Source organism: Trachurus trachurus, assembly GCF_905171665.1.
Source record: "Trachurus trachurus genome assembly, chromosome: 13".
Classification (NCBI taxonomy): Eukaryota; Metazoa; Chordata; class Actinopteri; order Carangiformes; family Carangidae; genus Trachurus; species Trachurus trachurus.
In genome coordinates, this window is record NC_139892.1 from 33,985,832 (window position 1) to 34,000,733 (window position 14,902).

At 44.2% G+C, this 14,902-nt stretch overlaps 1 protein-coding gene across 3 annotated transcripts in view; it reads left to right on the forward strand.

Moving 5' to 3' along the window:
* The window catches only part of rsrc1 (arginine/serine-rich coiled-coil 1), a 133,500-nt gene that overhangs the window by 3,752 nt on the left and 114,846 nt on the right, over positions 1 to 14,902 (forward strand). For all 3 annotated transcript variants that reach the window (XM_083985478.1, XM_083985480.1, XM_083985479.1), the window contains exon 3: positions 3,870 to 3,992. In XM_083985478.1, coding sequence (XP_083841604.1) covers positions 3,870 to 3,992 — 123 coding nt within the window. The remainder of the gene's footprint in view (positions 1 to 3,869; positions 3,993 to 14,902) is intronic.

Sequence of the window (14,902 nt, forward strand, 5' to 3'; positions counted from 1 at the left end):
AACAGGGTATCCGCGGGGTCTTGAAAAGTATTAAAAGGTGATAAATCAATTTTGGGAAAATCAAGACCCTTAAAAAGTATCAAAAAGTCTTTTCACAACTTTATAAAGTCTAAAATTTATCAGAATAGTGAAATGGTACTCAGATACCATTGTCGTCCAAGCTGAGCGAGTGGAGCAATGGATTTATTTTTTATTTTTTGATAAACTTTGTCTTTGGTTTATTATCCCAGCCTATTTTGAATTCTGTTGTATCATAGTGGTCTAGAGTTCTTATCACAAACTAAAACTGTTACGTTTAAAGTGTCACTGATGTAAATGGTTACAGCTTGAAGTGGCGGTGAGGTATTAAAAAATATTGATATGGTCTTGAAAAAGTCTTAAAAAGGTTTTAAAATTAACTTCAAGATTCCTGTATATACCCTGAGTAAGGAAAACAAATTTGATTGGTCGTTATCGAGCGGGCGGGATATTGAAAGCTTGGGGCGAGACCGAGCTCGGTGTGTGTGTGTTTCTCAGACGTTTGATTGACGGATGACGGATCCACTACACTATTGTTAGGACCCACAGTGGGATCAAATTCAATTTTCTTTTCTGTACAGCTTTAACTGTCATAAACAAAAGATTACGGGTTACGGAGCGTGTTTGTGTGGTGGTGTGCAGAGACCAGGCGACCAGGTACTACACTGATGTTGCAAGGTTGGTTTTCAGCCATGAGACGCCAGGTGAAGGCAGAGAGCCTCCGTTCTCACTAGCAACAAGTCACAACTTAAGTCATGTAGTTAACTCATTGAGTGCCAACCACGTAATTTCTCGTTTTTCGTTCCCATGCGTTGAGTGCCAAAAACGAGATTTTACGTTTTTTGCTTTTTTTTAAATTATGAAAATAGACACTTTAATACACATTATATGTAAATTTGGGGAGTCTACGACGAGGAGAACTGAAATAGATGACGATCAAAGTCACATGACAGCTCATGATCTGGAAGTTTTTATCATAACTCGGCTTCTGCAAACGGAGTTCTGCATGTGGATGCAGCAGCTGCTCTGCTCTCACCCGCGAGGCTGCAGCAGCTCGGAGCAGAAACAGGAAGCTCTCAGCCGACTGTCCCGCCCGGTCTTCATCTCGAGCAACACCGTGTCCTCCCCAAAGTCCTCCCGCGGTAAAATCTGATGGTCTCTGGACCAAAGCAGACCGGCATCACCGACCCGTACCACAGAAGGACCGCGACCACCGGCGGGACCGGTATTCCCGAGCCGCGGTGGCCGACAGACCCTCACGTTCCGCGGCGAGAAGCTGTGACACGGCACGGTGCGTCTGTGTTATTGTTGTTTAGTGGCGCCCCCCCCGCCCCCGATGGTGGTTTTGTGAATAGAACAACAATTGTTGTATATATTTATCTTATACGAGCCCTTTGATCCAGAAATGCGAGTGTCAGAAGAGCGACAGACACAAACAGCGCACCTTTCATAAAAGACGCTCTATCTCCTTTTCTAGAAAAAAAGGAGGGATTTTGGTGAAACCCAGCCATGTTTAGCTTGACTTTTCTCAGGAACGGAGGCACGTAGAAACAAACGGTTTGTGGCCATTTGAAGCATAAAGTTTCACCTTTCAATTGAGCTACAGTATGTGTTGGTGGCAATAATATAGAATACACTATGGCTCTACATAAAAAGTCAAAAATGGTCTAAATTGCCGGTACACTTGACTAAAACTTTGGAAAGGAGCGCGGCACTCAATGAGTTAACTATCACATTACTCCGGAGCTTTTTAATTAGAGTAAAAATGTAGCATAGCCATGGGAAGAATCCTGCTTAGTTCCTCTTTAAATCACTATAGAGATGAAACGGAGCTCTACAGGACAGGTGAGATGGTTGGCATTATGGCATATAGGTTTGATTCTTTTATTTTGAAAAGTTGGACGCTTAGGATTGGTGTGGCTCATTTAGATGCCTGGTTTTGTGTCCAGTCTTTTCAGAAAATAAGTTAAACCTTGGAATAGCTGACACGTTAAACACCTACGACCTCATAATACTTTTATAAGCTTCTTATGTTTATGAAAGATCCGCACATTGATATTTAGCGGTCGCTGAGGAAGAGGGAGGCTCAGTAATAATCAGACATCTTTACATGTGGCTAGTGGCTGGACCTGGCCTCCTCCATCCATCCATCCATCCATCAATCCATCCATCTACAGCTGCCACCGGCTGCGTGTGGCTGTTCAGACAAGGCCAGTTGATGGTAATTATTTATGAGACTTGGTCAAGGTCCATTACTGCTGATGGGAAGTCATTGTCTGTCTGCGCAGGGTGGGGCCGGGTGGGCAGTGTAAACCCTGGGACCACAGTCCCTCATCTATTAGCCATACGTTTTGATCAATTAACAAGGACCTTGTGTGTACGTGGCGTGCGCACGTGCGAGTGTGTATGTGTATCCCTCTGTCAAAATCACTCCTTTTCAACCTGCATACATACAGATGCTGTAAAGAGACCTCACATGTGGAAACACAGAGGTGTGCTTATACTCTTGGCGGATGACATCATAACCACATAATTAGTGTGTGTGTGTGTGTGTGTGTGTGTGTGTGCAAAGAGTAATTGAGTCTATGACATGAATGTGAGATATTAAGTGGGAGCAAGACAGAAAAAAGTGTGTGTGGTAGTGAACAAGACACGTGAAGTCCAACCTTTTCGATGTGTTTGTGTTAAAAGCCTGTGTGTTAACCAGCTTGCACTCACATGTGTTTGAGCCATTATGTTTTATTACATTACATTTGCGCGGGGCTTCTGTGAAAATTTTGTGAGCGAATGCCACCTTCCTAAAAAAACTCCTCGGCTCGGTACTGTGTGTGTTTCCTCTGTGTAATGTATGAAGTGGTTCTACAAGGGCTGTGGAAGTTATTTCATGAGGCCTCGCTCATGGGATCCAGCCTTTAGAATACTAATGGATCTTTGCTGTGCCTCTCTAAGTGGTACAAATCTGGTTTGATAGTTCAGCCTCTGTGTTATTTGTATTGCTTTCCCTTTTCTCTTTTCCTTTTCTCTATCTTGCAGTGTTCCCACAGGACCGAGTGTGTTTTTGGGGTTTTTTCTTCTTTTTTTTGTATGTGTGTATGTGTGCTAAAAAGATTTGGGTATTTTTGGCTGTGGTGAAACAAAAGAAGAGATTTTTAAATAATGAATATTGCTCAAACTGTTTGAATAAAGGAGGGAGGGTTCTCCGCATTTACATTCTCCCCTATAAATACCTCCCGCTACATGATATCAATAGAAACACGGTGTGAGCGGTGTTTGGGAAAATAGACGCTACACACACGGCTGTAGCCACATTAAAGAGCAGCAGAGCACCAAAGGGCCCCTGTGGAGGAACTGTAGGGCAGCCTGCGTGGCTCTGCCGCTCTGGGTTTGCGGGACAAACTTGTTCACTAATGCAAAGTAGCCGTCAGCGCCGATGATAATAAGTGAGGTTATTTGGGACATTCGGACGTGTTTACGCTTGAAATGACCAACAAATCCAGATGAGAACTGCAGGAAAGGGATGATGTTGTTGAGCGGCTGTAAACTGGAGGATGAACACAGAGAATAATAGATAATCATGTTTGTTATGGCAGTATGGATCATAATGTGATAGCGTCAAATTATAATTTCTAATAACAAATGTGTATTCTCAGTGATTGGGAATCTTTTTTTCTCTCCATGAACCACACTGGGCTGCAAGAACCTATTTACATGTTTGACTATTTTTGATTTGCCAATACCAGATAGGGATTAATTGTATAAACAAGAACCCTGCTGCATTGATTGATGGTTTGTTTCAATAGTCGTGCCAGTAGCACACATCACATTTGTCCCTTTCTGTCTGCGTGCTCCAGGAGAAGACGGCGTTCCAGCAGCAGTTCGTCCCACAGTTCGTCCCGCAGGAGGAGGAGCCGCAGTGCAGGGAGAGACAAAGGGAGGAGCCACCGCTCACACAGGTCACGCAGCCGAGACAGGAGGTAACACCGGCGCACACACACACACACACACACGGCACACACGATCACCGCTCACTGAATTCTCACGTTTTATCAGGTCCAGCACTGACCAGCCGCCAACTCTAATCATTTCTTAGATGCAGATTATTCAGAGCACTTCAGATTTGGTTTGCTCATTTTGCGTGTTGGAATGAATACCTTCAGTGTTGAATTTCAAAACACTTTGTAGGTTTAGTTTTGTCATATGAGAGTTTGGTTTAGATTAATGAAGGGAAAATCCTTCATTTCCAAGATTTTGCAACATAACTTTTCATCTGTGGTAATAACATAATGATGATGATGATGTTAGTCAGAAGAATTCTTCCAGAATAAACACGCATTTAACAATATTTTAAAAAGACATGTTTTATTTGCTTTATCATTTCGGATTGACAAAAAAAAAAAAAAAAGGCAAAACGACTTGAAACACTTATGAGGTGTTTGTATGAAAAAATCAGTACGTGGAATGTCATCGCAGACTTTTCCTATTAAAGAAGCTTTTTTGGAAGTGTACTGCAGCATAAACAATCACATCATTTAGTATTTATATCTTATGTCGTCAAATGGAGCCACATGGAAACTTGCATCCAAGTCTGTATTAACACTTTGCGTGTGCACGTACTCATGTCCCCCCCCTGTCCCTCCCCTGTCCGCCGTACTGCGTGAGTATTAATGAAACAGAGACCCACTGAGACAGCAGGTCATATGCAACAGCAGTCCAGTCTCTTCTGGCGGCAGCTCTTCTCCTTTCACTCATTAATGCAATTAAAACATCATTACCCATACATAGTGTGTTGAATTATGATTATTATCGCTGTAGTTGACTCGTTTTCTTTCCTCTTTTTTTGTCTTTTTAGCATGAGACTAACTTATTCATGCAAGACTAATGTGTACACACCTGCACCACACTTCTCACACACACACACACACACACATACACACACAGCCATGTATCCCTTTCAGAAACATAAAGGCAAAGTCTCTGTGTGTGGTGGTCCATGTCATTAGCATAGCTAATCTGGTGCTAATGAACCAGTAAACTGTGCTGTTTTTTTTTTTTTTTTTTTTTAAATCCCTCGCACACACACGGACACGCAGGCACATAGAAACGTGCACAGACGCACAATTGAAGAAAAGGTTGTCATAATATATGCGCGAGCGAGGCCCCTTTGTTTACTTGTGTATGGCTGCGGGGGAGAGCAGAGATCATTTTAATCACAAAGAAAAAAAGAGTTTTAATATCTTCATTACAGAGGTGACAGGATGAAGGGACAGGCGCAGCAGAGATGTTTCGACACAAGCGGCGGCGGTCGGTTGATGGCGCCATGAAAAAAGACTCCCAACTCTCAACCATCCGGTGTTCACAGAACATTCGGTGGCTGCAGAACAAGCGACACATTTCAGCACGGGCGCTAAAAAACAAATCCATGGAGAGGTGGAAAAAAAACCCACAGCCCAACAGTTTTCACACGTCCTGTCCTCTGGTCTCTGCGGTACAGTGGCAGTCACTCACAGCGCCAGCGGTGATTAAAACATCAGTCGAAAAAACGGCATTACTGGCGTGGGTGTGAGATGAAAGGTGGAGGGGATTTGGGGAGATTTAGAACTACAGTCGATGACATCGGTGTTTACAAACAATGCACTGTGATTAGGAGGGTTGCGTTGTGTAATCGGCTTAGCGGTAAGCGAGGAGCAGGTGGGTTGGGCTGGCGTTTGGTTGGCGGAGGGGTTTTTGTGTGTGTGTGTGTGTGCGTGCGCGGCGGGGTGTTACAAGGTGGAGGCGGCGTCGGAGGTGGGGATGTGTGAAATGATGACACTGATGATAGATTTATGCCGTTATGCCATGGCAGCTGCAATTTGCGTCTGAAAAAACTTTGTCGGTGGCGACCACATGTGCTCCCCCGGTTCCAGCCTCAGAACAATCCAGCGGTGTCATCTCATGAATGCAGCCCCGAGTTAAAACGCCTAATCAGTCAAATGGATTAGGAAAAATAATGTGCAACAATTTTAATATTTGAATAATTTCAAATGTTCAATTTGTGGTAGAAATGCCAAATGATTTTTCTTGCTCCAGCTTCTCAAATCTTTGAATTTCATTTGATTGTTGTTGAGACCAAACACAGGATTAGAAAACGCCACCTACAACTCTGGGTAATTTCTTTTTCACGGTTTTGTTATGTGTTACAGAGCAAATGATTGATGTATTTGTTGACAACAGAGATAATAGCTTCTTGAGACACAAAATAGGATTAATTTAGAGAACTTATGAAACTACGATGTGTTCAGTATTGATTCATTTTGGTTTCTGCAGCACTCGGAGGAAGTTCAGTTTTAAAATCTTGCACTTTTTTACAATTCTGCGGCGGGATGCTGCATATTCCATACCTGCTGGAGTTGTGGAATTGAAGCAGGTCGGCGTGTACTTGCGCACAGGTGCCCTGAGTGCCATCAGTCAGTGTTGTGTGTGAGTGTGTGTGTATCTGAATGAGGTTGCCTGAGCTGGCTGAGCGGCTGGCTGATGGATCAGAGGAGGATTGAGTGGACAGGACCTCATGATTGATACGCAGATAGGATATGAGGTGCTGCCTGCCGCCCTCCACCCCGGCCACACCAACCCTGCACCACCTCCAGAATAAGAAAAGAGACAAGGGAGGCACCGACCAGAGGAGGAGGAGGAGGAGGAGGAAGAGAGAGAGTGGGGGGGACGCCAAGTTAGAAGAGAATGGAAAAGTCTGGAGAGAATAAGTGGAGTCAGAGCAGGAGAGAGAGGAGAGGAACCTACAGGAGGAAAATGAACAGCGGAGACAAAAGGGAGCGTCGGTATGGTACAGTGAGCCGGGCTTGAGAGAGGGATAATATTCAGAAGAAGTGAGAATAATAACGTCTGCATCAGAATATTGCTGGGGAGAAGATTAGGACCATAGTGGGTTGAAGGGAGGGAATATTATTACCTTCTTTTCAGTCTCTCATGTATAAATAAAAAATAAAGAGATACATGAAATAAGAATAATGCTCTATCATGTGTTTACCATCTATCCTTGCTTCCTCTCTTTCTCCTCTTTTTTTTCTCTCTTTCCTGCCCTCAATCACAGGAGGGCCAGGTCCCCCAGAGGCAGTCAATCTTGCCCTGAAATGTAAAACAGACAAGAGGAGCAGATTACCTATTTGCCATTAATGTTTATTCTCTTTGATGTGAGCAGGCATATCAGGCTCTGTGTGTGTGTGTGTGTGTGTGTGCAGGCGCGTGCACGCACATGCCTGCTTCCCTGCCTGCCCTAGCTGCGGCTCCAGCAACAGAGCATGTGTGAGGTTGATTGAGCGTATGCATGTATGGGCAAAATTTGCGTGAATGCATGTTCATCAGGAGGAGGAGGAGGAGGAGGAGGAGGAGGAGGGGGTTGTATATCACGGCCTAGTCCGCTGGGGGAAGAGCAGAGTGGAGCACGGTGGTGGCAGCAGCAGCAGCGTACAGTCATCTGGTCCAACAAAAGACACGACAAGGCCTCTCATCACAGCCGGATCACAGAGCACGTCTTTAGGTGGAACGCCCGTGTAACGTCGGGGCTTTTTTTCCCTTTTTTTTTTACGGGCAGCCACAGCAGGGGTTAAATGTGTGTGGCTCAGTCAGTCATTCTGTCAGTTTGGGAAGATACGGCAGGTGTGTGACAATGCCCCTGCACCACTTGTCCCCATCAAAAGCTGAGGATCCCATTGAACGGCTCAGTACTCATACATACATGCACGCGTATAAGTGAGCGTATACTGCAGGGTACACACAAACGCTTACAATTTCCTCATTAATATTTCAGGGCTGTGTTGAGTTAGCAGGGCAGAGTGCTAGCGTCAGGGTTTAGCCCTGTTAACACCGGAGCGGCAGCAACACCGGGGTGCTGTCATGACTCTAAGGAGAGTGAGACCTCTAATTATCTGTCTTTTTTTTTTTTTTTTTTTTTACCCCAGGGGAGAGAGAGAGAGAGAGATAGCAAGCTAAACAACACCGCCCACCACGCTGGGCCTGACAACCAGAGGCTGGATTATCTCAGCCACCGTGGTAGCCAGAGGTCGGGGGACGAGTCCAGAAGTGGTTGTTTAGTTGGAGCGTGAGGGAAAGGACTGCGGGTGGGACATGGCCTTTTAGCCTTAAAAGACGATCAATTTTTAAAAAATGTGGCCGTGGTCAAGTACAGGCTGAAACCGCCACGTTTTTATTCCGTGAAAACTCAGTTTACGTTCAGTATTGATGACTCATTGCAAAGATGTTGTTTCCAGATCTGATTGTTTTGTGGGTGCATGGACCTGTGGCTTGGTCTTCTGTTTTATTGGATGTGTTTGGGGCTATTTATTTCCCCCACAGATAAAACAAATGAAGTGTAATGTTTTAATTTGAGGTCTTTGGCTTTGATTACCATTGGACCGAGTCTAAACAGCTCCCCGTTTCCCCGTCTTTACGCTAAATGAAGCTATTTGCTGCAAGAGTGGTATCTTTGGTCTTTTCCATTAGGCATTATCAGGAAAGGAATTTCCCAAATTGTCAAACTATACCTTTAAGGGGGCGACATGAAACGTAGGATGTAATAATAATGATAATGAGACATTTCAGTGGTCCCCTAAGGGGCATTCTCCTGCCTCCTTCAGAGAGGTCAGAGGTCAGGGTTGAGTAGAATCCAGCGCCCAGAGCAGCTATAGTCTCAGAGCCTCGGCGAGGGACGTTGAAGCAGGTACAACGCCTCGTACATCAGCACTTGACCCGGAGCCTCCTGGCTGCATGGGACACGCCTCCTCCTCTAACCACTTTGCCGCTCCGCCATGACTTTGTGGCTGCTAGACCCAGGTAATCTGGATGTTACAGTTCCACAACATGAGCTCTGCTTTCTGGACTGAAGATCACAGAAGGACTCGAGGCGTGTGTCTGTGTGCAAGTGTGTGTGTGTAAGTGTGTGTGTGTGCAGGATTGAGCAATGGCCTGGTATTTATTTCACACTGCAATTTTCCCTCCTGTATGAGATGAGGTGTCGTACATCTGCTAGATAGCTTTTCCTGCCTAGCACTGACACGGAGCGCGCGCAAGGTCATCCAGGCAACTCGGGAACGAGGAGGAGGAGGAGGAGGAGAGGGAAAGGCCGTAGATGATGATGGGGGGAGTAAGGGGGGGAGAGAAAGGGAAGGACGGTGGTGTGGTTGAGTGCAAGGAGACAGAGGCGGGGTGAGGGAAATCAAGAACGCTTGTGTGGCCGCGCTGCTTTTTTTTCGCTGCACCTGGATCAGCAATTCCCCCGTCAGGTGGCAGGCAGGGTGGGAAACATATATTAATCCACGAAAAGTTCTCCGACTTACACGTGTGTGTGTGGTGATGTAGCAGGTGTTTGGGGGTGTCGCTGCCTTCATAAGGGAAACGGCCCTGAGTGTGTTCTGAGGACATGACAAGTGGAATCCGTGGTTCCTGCGCAGAGTGGCGAGATGTTGCCGTGATGAGAGAACCAGAAGGCAGGCAGGAATTGTTGCCGCTGATGGATCGGAAATAAGATGAAGAGGAATGTGAACGAGCCCCAAAATCATTTTTTTCTACTCCGGGACGCAGTTATCTCACTTAGCGGCGTTATTACAGTTACGTGTTTTAAGAGCAGGCTCCTGGCTGCTTTTCATGTATCTGTCTTGTAATTCTATGGGCTCTAGTAGTCTACACATCCTTTCTTCTCCCCCACTTTTTTTTTTCTCCGCAGGATGACATCTAGCTCTTTCTTCCTTCTTCCCCCATTACCGGACTTGCAAAGTGTTGATTTAAACTGAAAGATGACCTGGTTTAGTTCGGCTGCGTCTTCCCTACTCCATAAAAATCAACATGCTTCCAGTCGGGAGATCTGAACGTGTTTGTTGTTGTTGTTTCTCTCTTCCCCCCCCCCCCCCCCCTTTATCTCTCTCTCTCTCTCTCTCTCTCTCTCTGTCTTACTCTCTTTCTCTGTGTTGTCTTTTTTATTTATCTGCTGTAAAGGCCAGTCAAGCGCTGCTCGGCTTTGTTGTCAGAAACCTTTATTTACCAAAGGGAGGAATAAGTGACTGACACAGACAGCCTCTTTCATCCCCGCTTCGCCGCAAGCAGTGTTCCCCTCTAACGCCAGAGGAAACCCCCCCCCACCACCACCACCACTCCTCCTCCTCCTCCTCCTCTCTCACCCCTCACTTCTGCCAAGCTGCCCCCCCCCTCCCCCCTCCCACCTCTCTCTCCCAACAAACCCCACTCCACTGCACCCCTCCATCCTGCAGGCTCACAACACACTAGCCCACTCCCCTGGGTAGCAGCCTAGCTGTAGAGTCTGCACAGAGTAACACACACACACACACACACACACACACACGCATGCAGAATTCACCTCACAAAAGGCATCACACCTCTGCTCTCACATGGACGATCAAATGAGAGAGTCAGTCCGATAATCCCAAACAAAGACTAGTTTAACATCAAAGAGTTGTCCCTTTCCTCTTTTTATCCATCTGTTAAACAAACTGTGAGTAATGACACATAAAGCCTGTTATGTTACAACACTGGCTTGAAAGGCAGTTTTCTTTTTTTTTTTTTTTTTTGTAATTGTAATTTGGTGCATGAAGGAGGAATCGGTGATTAGTCGGTGGTGACAAGCAACTGATTTGTGTTTTTAAAATCAGAAAGTGGAAAAAACAAATTCACACTTTTTCATTTGAGATGAATTAAATTAAAATATCATCCTTTGATACCAAGGAAAGCATTCTTACTATACTGGTTACAATATCAGTACTGTTACTGTATGATTTCTTTAGTTTGTCTACCTGGTCAACCAGAAGTTAAATTAGCAGGTTGCTTATCCTGCAAAGAATTTATTTACAGTGTCAGTGACAGTGATAACATGACAGCTTTTCTTTTCTAGTCATTTTTATGGTCTAATTTTTAGTGTAGATGGGAAGATGATCTCTTTTCTGTGAAAGAGATGCTTTTTGGTTTCTGACATGTTTGGAAAAGACAAATTAGACAAAAAGTTTCTTTAAAGTTAATAGGAAAAAAAAGTTTTTATAAGCTTTTCTGTCCTTTATAATATGTTTTCTCCGAATGCTACTCAAATTAATCTCACAGGAACCATTTGCTTTGTTAGAAGTAGCATTTAATATACTTATTCATCAAAACTGCAGTTACAGGAAAGTATTCAGACAGTATTATGATGGTTTTGTCTTGATATTGCAATATTGTTATCCAGAGCTACAGAGGCACCAGTCAAGTTGCATGATTTAGATTTTCCTCCCAAAAACTGTGTAAATAAAGTAATAGATTTTTCAAGTTTACATTATAACATATAGAATATAACAAAAGTCCCCCCCCCAAAAAAACAAACAAACACAAAAAACAAAAAAAAACATATATATTTTTGGCTTTACTGTGTTTTTTGAAGTGTTCAGCTCTGATCGTTGGGAGTGCTGAGTAATTTTCCTTTTGGAAAGCCGTGTGAATGAACAGGAACCTTTGTGATTAATTTAAGTATCATAGAAACCAGACGACTGACTCTATGTCTGTTTACCAAAGACAGAATTTGGCCGTTTGAAGCCTGAAATCCAACACAAATGTGACACTCCCACTTTTATTTCTTCAGTAGCGGAACGCTCGCACCGTTTTGCAAATAAAAACCTCCATAATGCCAAAGACTAATGTCATGCAATCAGCCCTCATTGTGTTCACTTTATGACAGAGAAAAGCTTCATCCGCCTGGCCAGACCAAGAGAGAGACGGAGACAGAAACGCTTTTAGCTCTGGCATAGGAAAATGAACACCAAATGTATCTCTCTTTCTCTCTCCCTCTCTTCCCTTCCTGCCTTCTCTCTGTCTGTCTTTCCTATTTAAGCTTCTTGAAGTTCTTCCAAATTGGGTTTTAAATGCCAATTAGGAGGTTGAATGTAGTAAAATAAAAGCAAATGCAGGCAGGATGGCCTCACCTTCTGGCTGGTTAGGCTTCAGAGAGAGCCGAGCCGGACCTTTGGCTCCCAGCGAGGCTTTGAGAGAAATATCCTGCCTAATGAACACATTAATTATAACCATAACTATTTATAAGATGATAATTAGAAACGAAGGGAGGTAAACTGGGCTTTTCCTGCAATTAATGGAGGATTAATTACGGGAGCTAATGAAGTGGATTTTTGAAACGCGTGGAGGTGAAGTACAGAGATGTGCAGCTCGCTTTGTGATCACTGGCATAATTATTTTCTCCAGCGCCAAAGCGTTTGAGGCCCTGGTCCTCGCCGGCTCAGGCCGGCTAATAAGCATCATTGCATCGTTATATATGCACTTAAAAAGACTTGCCACTGAAATGACTGTCTAATTATTTCTAATTGGCAGGCCCTGTGTGTTGTCATTGAGCTGTTTGGAGCCGCTGCGGAGCCCTGGGTCTAATAACGCTCTGGGCGGAAGAGCACAGGGAGAGAGAGAGAGAGGGAGAGAGGGAGAGAGTGTCACATACAGAGAGAGAGAGAGAGAGAGCGTAAAGAGGAGGGGGCTCTACCAGTTGCCTGCTGCTTATAGCCGGACCTGCACACTGTCCCCCCGTGCCGCTCGCCCAGCAGGACAGCAGGTCTCCGAATGAGGCCAGGTGCACTCAGAGGTCACCTTGCCAAGTAGCCGATTAGCAAAGTTATATTTTATCTGTGCTAACCCCCCCCCACCCCACCCCTTCCTCCTTAATTAACAGCTTCTGCTCTTAATTTATGCACAGATAAACGCCGCCGTCTGTCCACAGCTCTTCTTTTCACTCTTAAACATACTACACACACACACACACACGCGGGGCGAGAGGGAGGGAGGTATGTTTATGTGCCGTGTGTGATTCTGCGGCCAGGTTTTGAGCCAGTCCACAGAGACCTGAGCTGAGAGAGCAACCATGGACAAACCTCAGTCAGCCGGCGTTTACCTTGTACTCTAGTTATGCTCTAGCTCAAACCATATGGATGCCATCATTCTCTGAGACTCAGTGGAGGAAGCCGTGCGTGGACACATGCAGTTTATCTTTACCACAGTCTCAGTAATATTCAGAAACAGTGTTGATATTTCAAAGCGCACATTTATCATCGGGTTTTTTCTTTTCTTTTAGTAAATCTGAATATGTGCAGGAGAGTTTCATTTTCATTTCTATTACATTATCTGCAGCATTGATCTCCAAGTCCGCGTCGGGAGTGTGTACGCGTGAGAGAGTGTGTGAATGATGGCCTAGGATTATGTGTGTGAGCACCTCACTTAGCTCGTCCTAAGCAGAGCCATGTGCGTCGTACTGCCAAAAAAAAAAAAAAAAAAAACCCTCTGTCATTCTTTCTCTCTACCCCCCCGGACAACTTGAGAGCAAATTGCCAGCTAATGGAACCACTGCCTGCACTTGTCAGTTCACTTTGGACAAGCAGGAGGAACCACACAAACACACACGCTGACACACACACACACACTCACACTCGCATGTGGTTTCACTCACACGTTCAGTAATTTATTTGTGGAAAAAGGAGAGAAAAATGAGTGAGAGGGAGAATGGAAGAGAAATGAAACAAGGATCATGTGTGTCCTGACTGAAACCTTGACAGTCTTTTTGAAAGTAATGAAACACTTTCTCAGCATGCGCATTAGGTTTTCTATTTGAAATTTGTCTTCCTTTCTTTCTTTTTCTTTTTTTTTCCTTTTTTTTTCTTTTGCTCTGTCTATCCATTTTGGGTTTTGGCGGAGTCGCCGACATGAGGAGGAAGTGCAGAGAGAGAGATGGATGGTCCAAAGGATACGTGGCCAACTGTCGCATGATTGGCTGAACAAAGAGCGGATCACTTCTGTGACTGGTTGAACAGAGAAGCTCGGTGTCGAGGTTTTTTTGGCTTCGAATCAAAGCGGGAAAAAGAGAGAGAGAGAGCTAGAGAAAAAAACATAATTATTTTAAATGCAGTCAACAGTTTTGTGCGAAGTGGAAGTTTGCCAAATTTCTATGTAAACTCAGTGGGATATTGATGCTGGGTAAAAAACAAAACACAACGAGATAACGCAGTGTGCTCTCATGTGCTACTGCAGATGTGTAATGGACGACTTTCATGCCAACACTGTAACATGTGGCATCATTTGGATCCTGCTACCAACTGTGTATGGCAGATCAGTCTTTAATTTGAATGTTGGGCGTTTTAGTAAAAATTGAAAATGACAGAATAGAAAGAAGTTCTATATAATGAAGAAGAAATATTTTTAAAATGAAGAAGACATCCGCTGCATTGATATTTCACTCACTGTAGAGCAGTGTTTTTCAACCTCGGGGTCGCCTGGAATTCAAATGTGGTCGCCTGAAATGTCTAGTACTTGTTAAAAGAAAAATTACTGATTAAATTTTTTAAAAACTAATTATTGTTATGATTAAAAACACCTCACACAATCTTAAACAACTGTATTCTATACTTTCACTTTCTCTAATATAAATCGAGTTCAAATAAAATGCAGCGTATAGAATTATCGGAGCTGACGCATCTTGATTGACGGCCGCAGTCACATGATCGCGGGGTCGCCAGAAAATTGTGATGTCAAAATGGGGTCATGAGCCAAAAAAGGTTGGGAACCACTGCTATAGAGCATAAATAAAGGAATCTGAATTATTGTCCCACCTCTATAGGACATAACTTGTCAGTACAGTGCATTTCTGCACTCTTTACAAAACTCATTCTCTCTGAGAGACTGAGGAGTTTCTTTTCACAAACGATCCTGGTTTTAAACTCAACTCAAATTTGCACGCACTCTTAATTTTTTTGTGTATTTGTGTTGTTTTTATCAGTATAGCTGGTGGTGAGCCGGGGCCACTTAGTCTCACTGCAGTTGTCTGCTGCATGTGACAATAAAATCGCCTGAATCCTCTGTTCGCATGGTTCTG